Here is an 8,845-nt window from a genome sequence, read left to right as displayed (position 1 = left end):
ATAACAAGACAAAAATATCTTTTCAGTCCACGGCCTGAAGTTCTTCTCCGACATCTTCTGCCATCGGCTTTGTCTGCTGGTTTGAAGACAATAAACCACAAAAAGATGATTTAGTCACTTTGTCTGCGTCATGCAGCTCGAATCTGTCGTGCAACGATGTTGAATAGCCGTCGTTATCCCTCTGCTGCGTCAGTAGGATTGTACTGTACAGCATCTCATTGATATGTGAGGAATGCTAATGTAAACAGACTTACATCATTAAAACATAAAGGACAGGAGATATTTAGATATTTTTATATTTATATTACATTTTATAGCTGACGGATATTACTAAATAGATAGAATTTACTAAATAGCTGGATGAACATGAAAAATATGTCTATAATCACAAATGACCATGAGAGCCAGTAGAATTAATTCAACTGGACACTCAAACGACGTCCTTAAATGCTCTTTAAGTGGCAGAAGAGATAAACAAACAGTTAATTGCTTACTTGAGATGAAATCTGCTCAGCTATTTTTGAAAACAGCTTCTAACTGGTTCCTCCTTTAACAGGATGACGGCTCAGGGGTAAGGCCATCATGCAGTCCAGCAACCTTTATGGTTCTGCTTTGATTCACCAGGAACTATTAGGGAAACCTTCCAGCGCCTCCTGTGAAAGACACAGGGATAAACACACAAACATTTATTAACATGTTCCACAGTCTTCCAGTTTGATTTTCTCATCCTGTGGACAACAACGTACATGGATGCAGGTTTATTGTTAACTTTTGTAAGGTTTATTTAGTGAACATATCCAGCTGCAGCTCCACTGTGATCCTGGATAAGCACTTAAGAAAATGTGTCAATAAATGGACAAACATCAACTTACTATATTTATCCAAACAGACGGGACCAATAATGCTTCACTGAGTTAGAGACTTTAACGTCTCTTCTATGTAAGAATGTCTCGTGCTGATATACCTGCAAACTTGACAACAAAGGTTTTTCAGACTACATGTAGCTGTCCTCTATGTCAGCTCACAATTTACATTCATGTCACACTTATTTCTGCTTTCCCATTTTATAATTATTACTTACATTTTGATTAGATACCTTGAGTTTGTAAATGATCAGATTACATAATTGGAATACAATGTATCCAATTCAGGGTTGCGGGAGGATGAAGCCTATCCCAGCTGATACAGGACGAAGACAGGCTGCCAGTTTATTGCAGGGCTAACACAATATGTGTAACAGAAAATCCACTTAAATGTTTGATATTTCTTATAATAATCATAATTATGACTATTATTTAAAGGTTTCTTTATAAATACATTTTGATTTTTTATAACCTCTAAAATATAAACCTGAGCCGTTTCAGATTCTGACCTCTGACCTCACTGCAGCTCCCTCTTGGAAGTACGTCTGCTTCTTGTCTACCCCCAGTGTTGACCGCCTGCCCTTGATATCACGTACTGTACCTGAGAAACAAAAAAGGACAAACACTTGCCTTCATTTAAGAAGTACATTCATACAGAGGTAATCTATGGAAACACACTAGTTCACCCTTTGGGAGAAATCAGTTCCTGTGAAACATTTCTGTAAATGAACATCATGTGGAGAATGAATGAAACGAGTTCTTCAGGTGACTCAGCAGTCCCACACTGACAAATGAAATCTAGTTAAACTATTAAGCATCTTTGCTCTTCTGAAATCTGTGTTAAACAACAACAAACATAAATTAGTAACAAAAATACAGCTGAGTAGAGGCTTTACAAACCACCAGCAGCCATAATGCTAAATTTTAATCTTCAAATGTTTCTGAGCCGTCTTCAACCTGCTTTTAACACATTAAAGTCCCACAGTCAATGCAGCCTGACTCAATCCTAGATGTTCAGCACACAGAGACACAGAGGTGCCGTTTAAAGTTTAGTGTTAACCTGAGTCACTGATCATTTGCAGTATTACAGAGTCTGGCAGTCTTTGCATGTTGTCCACGTCACTGTGAGTTTCTAGCTGACTCTCAGGTGTGACAGGTGTGCCAGCAGGAAAGAGTAATAATAAGCTGCATCCTGAGGTTTGTCATGCAGGATTAAAGGAGCCAGGCTTTGTTCACACAGCTAGGATTGTATTTTACACTGACCCTGGGTCAGTATAAGTATCATACAGTTTAAACGAAGCACTGAAACTTGCACATATTTATTACAGATGCACTGAAGCTAATCGAGATATTTGCTGTCAGTCTGTGGCTGCGATTAAACACTTTACTGGAAACTTTATTAACTAGTAACTTCATCAGTCATGACAGAAGCTAATATTTCTGTGCTAACATCGTTTAACCAGTAACAGCTTTACTCCAATGTAAGCTAACGTTTACACCGTAACTTTAAGCTAGCACCATAAAGACGGTAAAACACGTAATAATATCTACAAATGCATCTTAAAGCTGTTATATTAGCACTCGGTGTATTACTAAGATAACCACATTAACATTACTGACACTCGCTGACTTTTAATAGTCATTCTATAAATGCTGTCCGTTTAAATGGTCTTACCTGTACACACTGCATATCCACCGGATTCCAGCCAGAGTGGATTCTGGAGTCTTCCACGCTCCTGTTAGTGATCCTCCATCTGGATGGATGAGAACAACCTTCTGAACAATCTAGCAGGAGATGGCCCATATCTATGGGACTGATTTGTGCTAATAACGCCCATTGTATGGACTGATAACAGCCGAAGCGGGTGAATAAAGTCACCCAGTAGCTAGCTGTGCCATTACCCAGCATACATCACTCCCTCCGTAAATGCAATAAACGATACAAAAGTATCGTTCTACCTGTTTTTCAGGTAGTTGTTTACATTATATAATTTATTGTGTTCTGTATACGTCACTACAATGTGATTTGGAAAATGTCTAAATATACCGACAACAGGCACTTCCGCGGCAATCTCTTCAATCGGAGGACCCTTCACGTCAATTCCCGACGCGAGGGGGGTACCCTGCGCGTCCATAAGTGAAGCAGAGGGAGCCTGACCATGCGTCACACGTTTGACGAGTTGGGAGTGAGAACGTGTTGGATCTATGGGTCAACGTAATTTATTTCGGAGGTTTACTGGTAGTTCTTTATTGGCTCTCTTTTTTCTCTCGCACTGTAAAGTTTGGAACACAATATAAATCGGCACGTGCTTTCCCAATCAGCCGATCACATCAAACAACTAGACTTGACTAGAAGTGGCAAATTAGATATTTTAGCGTAATATCGACAAAAGAAAAACGAAATAAAAAATACCCAGTTAAACTCCTATATGTAGAAATTAAAATGTAATCATTATAGAATAAATTATCAATAAATAAATAAAATATAAATGGGTTTGACTGTTTTTGGTTTATTTCTCTTTGGGTATTTTATGATCCAGGCTCATGTTTTAAATATATATCTTCTTCTTTGTATGAATTCTCTCTTCCCATCAGCTAACAGGTATCATGGGCTGATAAAGCAAGGATCCACATGTTACTTGAACAGTGTGCTGCAGGTTCTGTTCATGACCAAAGACTTCAGAGAGGCTGTGAAAAAGTTTGTTGTCCAGCTTTAAGCATGATTCTGCATTTATCATATATGAAGTTTACGGTGCATTTGTTAATCACTCATGTTTACTTCCTGTGTAGGTACTCCGAACAAAATTCCCACTCTGAATTCCTTGATCATGATTTGCAAGCCTTATTTGATGACTTGCAGAAGTATACAACATACACATATAAAATAACAAACAAGCTGGGCATCGACAACGGTACAGAACAACAAAACCTTTTTAACACTGTAAACTCCTGAGCACTGTATAACTTTAAAAATATTACTATCATTGATCTAATTATTTCATCATTATAAAAATGGAAAATTGTAGGGCAAAATTACAAAATGACTTTTATAAAAATGCATTTGTCACAGTGTATGAACAGCGTGATGCTGCCGAGTACTTTGAGAGGATTTTAAGAATGACCAGTCCTGATGCATCAAAGGTAAGGTCTTCATCGATGCTAAAGGATATCTATATCTATACACTGGATCAATATATCACTTTTTAATTGTGGAGTCTTTGCCTTAGAGTATAAAATGCTTTGGACAACTTTTGTTGTGAACAAATGCTTTCTAATTATAACTGAAAGAAAATGAACAGGTTTTTGTGCATCTGTATCTTCAGATCTTTCACGGTCAGTTAGTAAACAAGACCACCTGCTCTAAAGATCATGTAGAGACTGACAGAGATGCACCATTTTGGTATCTTCCTCTTTCACTGGTGGATTGTTGCAGTAAAGACTACAGTGTGGTAAGGATCTGACAAGTTGCAAACTTGTCAGCATGTTTCTGTCTGCCAGGACATGACAGCTGTGAGGAAACATTTTGAACTTACATGCTTTTGCCAGTAAAAGATATATAATATTTTTATATTTTCCCCAGTAAATGATGACTGTTTTATTAAATCCACAGCATAAAGTTTAACATTTAGCTTTGCTTAAGTGAATTCTGTGCAGTGGTTTGTCCTACCAGAGGTCTGAAGCTGTACTTCCAACTTAGTCTCCCACTGTTGTTTGATGTTAATGAGTGGAAAGGAATCACAATGAAGGATATAGGTATATAATCATGTATGTCCACTCTTTTGAGTTTTCTGGTTTGTCTAAAGTATCTGATTATTTAGCAAGAAAATTTACAGCAATGATCTCTGAAAAAAACCTGTAAAAGCTGTAATTCTGATACAGGTCATACAAATTAAAAAAAAGAAAAGAATTAAATCTAAAAGTCTGCACTTTAGTCACATATTGACTGATTTACACTCCACCGTGGTGGTGTACAGAGCTGAAACTACAAAAAAAAAAAAAAAACCCTCCAGTGGTAATTTTACTTTATGGCTTTTCTTTTCACTTTTCTCTTAAACAATACATCTTAACCTTTGAGTATGAATTAATAAAGTTAGTAGGCCATGTTGAAAATCTTCTTCCTTGAGGAAAGATTCTTAGCTTCACTTCACTGGTCAGCACATCTTTGTCAGAGCTGATTTTGAATACCATTTTTCAGGTGAAGGGCATTGAAGAGTTTTTTAAAACTTCAGATTTCTGTGGAGAAAATCAGATGTACTGTGAGCAGTGTGATGAAAAAGTTGATGGTACTATGGTGAGTTAAAAATGTTTATGATTCTTTTATTATTCTTTAAATAAAATTATGAAACCATATTGACTTGTAATGGAAGCAGACAAGCTCCTTGAGGAGACTGTTGTGATTTGGTGCTGTATCAGTAAAACTGTCCTAAATTAAATGTTTTTCATTCAGAGAGATGTAATAAAGCATCATCCAGATGTTTTGTGTCTGCTGCTGAAGAGGTTTGAGTTCAACTATAATTACATGTCATACTTCAAAATCACCTGTTCTGTGGAGGTTCCCTACACCCTGCAGATACCAGAGGTAAATGTGCAGAATATTTTAGTATTTAATCATAATCCATTTTATTTTCTTCAGTCATTCTGATGTTTGCCATTTTTCCTTTTGTAATCAGAGTCAGAAATATGAACTATATGCGTTTCTGGATCATTTTGGGGATCTGAGAGGTGGACATTACTCTGCCACAATCAAGATCCAGGAGGACCACAGAGACAGATGGTATCAGTTTGATGATACCAGAGTCACAGAGGTAAGATGGATCACTTATACATTTTTGATACCAAAATACGTTCCTACATTACTCATGCGTGACAGTGGCCCAGCTGATCATTCATGTCATACTTTATTATTTTTTACATCATCAGCTTGGTTTTCAGCCATTCCAGGTGGATAACACTGAGAGGTAAGTTTTCGTACTTGTTATTTCCACTGTACATTATTTTCCAGTTATTTCTTAACTTTTCACACGAGTATGCACTAAACATGCATTAAATACACTTTTCTCAATTACAGTGTGCTACATGTTGAAGTATCATATCACACTGTGCTATAATCACAACTGCAGATTTTTTCTGTGATTGATTCAACTCTGTCCCCAAAACTCTCCTGTGCAAAAGCAAAATAATAAAATCAATGAAAACAATTAAAACATTTATGTGTATCTTTTAATATTTACTCTGTTAGTAAAATGTAAACATACAAAGACACATATTAATACGTCGGAAAACACTGCTGCAAAAAATAAATATGTTATAAAATATTAGCCAAACACATCACTGCGAAACTGTGAAAGTAACATATTTGTTACATGTCATATTTGTCAATTAGGTCCCAGACTACATATCTTCTGTTTTATAGCAAAAAGAAAGGTAAGAGAAAATATTTTTGTTGTCGTTTCCTCAGCTGTTTGGTGCCTGAATGATTTTGTTTCTACTTTGTGCTTCATGCTGCAGATACTGCTATTCCAGAGTCCACAGATGTGTCCACCAGTGGACTACCCACCATCAGTAATGAACATGATCAGAGTCAAGATGGGAAAAATAAGAGCAATAGAAAGAGAAAAGGGGAGAAGACAGACGCAGCGGATAATCCAAAGACTGCTCGCTTAAGAGAAGCAGGGGGATCACCTGACACCCCCTGTAACGTAGATCCTCTGGACAAAGAACCAAATGAGGACAAAGGAACCACTGGAAGTGATGACCTGGATCAAAAACATACAGAAGTGGATGATGCTGAAAAGAACAGACCAGATAGTAATACTGATTTTAAACTTGATATCAGTGATCGATCAGCAGTCTGTGATGATCTAAGCAGACAGTATGAGATGAGTAAATTAATGGATGATAAAGCAGAAAATGATGAAAAGGCTAAAGATAAACAGTCAGAGAAAAAAAGCCATGCAGAGCATCCAGCTGACACTGTTGGAGAGAACATATGTGAACATCAGGAGAATAAACAAACCTGTAGTCCTTCTCATGCTGAGGAGAAAACAAAAACAGATTTTCAACATGACACAAAAGGAAAGCTTAGTGCTGATAAATCAACAGCAGAGATGTGCTGTGACACATTTCAGGATAAAGAAAAAGCTGATGAAGGAAAAGAAAACATACTACAAGATGATCAGAGTCATAAACATGGAAACAGACACAGTGATACACTGAACATGCAGGAGATCAGTGTTACACATTCAAGTGATAATAATGTTTGTGTAGAGAGAGAAATCAGAGATGTGAAGGAGGACAGGAGAGAAAGAAAAGGAGACGAAAAAGGTGACCACAGTAAGTTTGAACAAAACACAGTAGAGGAGGTAAGTGGTGCTGCTACAACACAGAAAGATGTCGATGTGGAGGAAAAGAAAGAACATGAAGGAAATACTAAACAAATTCAGATCAGAGAGAAACCCCATCTGAGACCAGCAGGAGCAGAAATAATAGAAGCACCCAAAGAAAACCAGGATGATGCTACTAATGAAAAAACTAAAGCAGAGAGTTTTCAACTAAAAGCCAGACCAAAGATTCAGGGAGTCACAGAAGGAGGACGTGGTTCACAGAAGTCAGGAAAAGTTATAACAAATACTAACAAACAAATAACTTGTGAAGAAAATAGGCAGAATTCTCACGGTGAATGTTTTGGGACAAAGATGAAGAACACGGGAATAGAAAGTGTAGGGAAACCCTCACAGGACAGCTCTGCTAGACATGTCAAATATAACAAAGGACACACTGAAAATAAATCTCAGACAAAAAGTGCAGCCAAGCCCACAGAAGAAGAAAAACAACATGGCACAAACCATCCAAAATACACCAAAGTTCCACAAGTGGATCTAAAAATAGAAGCTGCTAAATCAAGTGCAGACAATGAGACAGTTGGGTGGTGTTCATGGTTTGTCACTGTGGCACAGCGTTGTTGTTTTTCTTGCTCCTCTGCTGCAGGGAGAGACACACCTGAGCTGATTAGGTCTCCTATATAAAGGATGTGCCGGGACCTGAGGTGGGGTTTTGTGAGTGGCTAACAGCTGAAAAGCTAAGACTGAGAGTTGTAAGAAGCAACAACCAAATAAAAAGTGTTGCAAAGTACAAAATGTTTCGTTGGGCCTGTCATTCTGCATTGATGAAGAAAAAAAAAAAGCAGCTGTTGTCAGATTAAGTTGAGAGAAAGTGCAAGCATAGCATTTAATGATTATTTATTTGACAAGTCTCCACTTGTGGTAATTTTTGCTGTGTAATATTTCCCAGTATTGTTTTTAATATCAGTTATTTCATGTGGCTGTGCATATTCTTTGGATTTTGGTATATCTACTATAAACTATAAACTGAGACAGTAGCTTTGAGGCAAAAATAATATTTCCAGTGGCATATTTCTACTTGATTGTTACTGAAGGGAACCAAGGTAGAAATTTTACACTGAAACTAGTGGTTGTGAAATTAAAGTTATTGTTTGCAAAAAGCTAATTTCACACTGAACAAATGATGGACTATTTAATATTTGGTTAATGGAAAATTAAAATTATTATTATCATTATATATGAACTGAAGTGGTTTGGCTCCTTGGGGTATGTTGTCTTTGGTACCGGCAACATGCAGGAGGTCTTCCACAGAATGGGGACCCTCTCCAGACCGAGACTGATGTTAAAGATGTTAAAGATGTAACCTTACAGAGTTGATCTGTACAGTTCCTCGATAGTCTGTAGCTGATTCCATCTGGACCATTCTGGAAGATTGCAACCATTTTTTTCTTTTATTATTTTTTATTATTATTATTGTATGACTTTTGCTGGTTTTTATTGTTCTTTTTTGTTCTTAGTCATCATTCATGTTTGAGCTTTGTTCTATAAAATCTAGTTGATTTCATAGATATCACATAACCTGGTCAGGAGCAGGTTGTGTTCAGAGTTTCAGTTTCAAATTGACTTGAAACACCACATTTT

General features: G+C 37.0%; 1 protein-coding gene and 1 long non-coding RNA gene across 2 annotated transcripts; one reads left to right on the top strand and one right to left on the bottom strand.

Annotated features, from left to right (window-relative positions):
• Window positions 1-525: 525 nt before the first annotated feature.
• Window positions 526-3,043, bottom strand: LOC143416493 (uncharacterized). The gene is made up of 3 exons (XR_013096873.1): window positions 2,539-3,043; window positions 1,373-1,464; window positions 526-653 (listed from the first exon to the last, which is right to left on the bottom strand). It is a non-coding gene; the product is annotated as an uncharacterized LOC143416493 (long non-coding RNA).
• Window positions 3,044-3,938: 895 nt separating this feature from the next.
• Window positions 3,939-7,871, top strand: LOC143416734 (uncharacterized). Its single transcript, XM_076882227.1, has 9 exons — window positions 3,939-4,004; window positions 4,187-4,312; window positions 5,059-5,154; window positions 5,311-5,442; window positions 5,534-5,668; window positions 5,784-5,821; window positions 6,247-6,287; window positions 6,372-7,225; window positions 7,851-7,871. The coding sequence occupies exons 1-9, from the start codon at window positions 3,981-3,983 to the stop codon at window positions 7,869-7,871; spliced, it is 1,467 nt and encodes a 488-aa protein (XP_076738342.1). The 5' UTR covers window positions 3,939-3,980.
• Window positions 7,872-8,845: the final 974 nt, after the last annotated feature.

The sequence above is a fragment of the Maylandia zebra genome, linkage group LG3 (genome assembly GCF_041146795.1).
Source record: "Maylandia zebra isolate NMK-2024a linkage group LG3, Mzebra_GT3a, whole genome shotgun sequence".
Classification (NCBI taxonomy): domain Eukaryota; kingdom Metazoa; phylum Chordata; class Actinopteri; order Cichliformes; family Cichlidae; genus Maylandia; species Maylandia zebra.
This window is presented reverse-complemented; position numbering and strand designations above follow the sequence as displayed.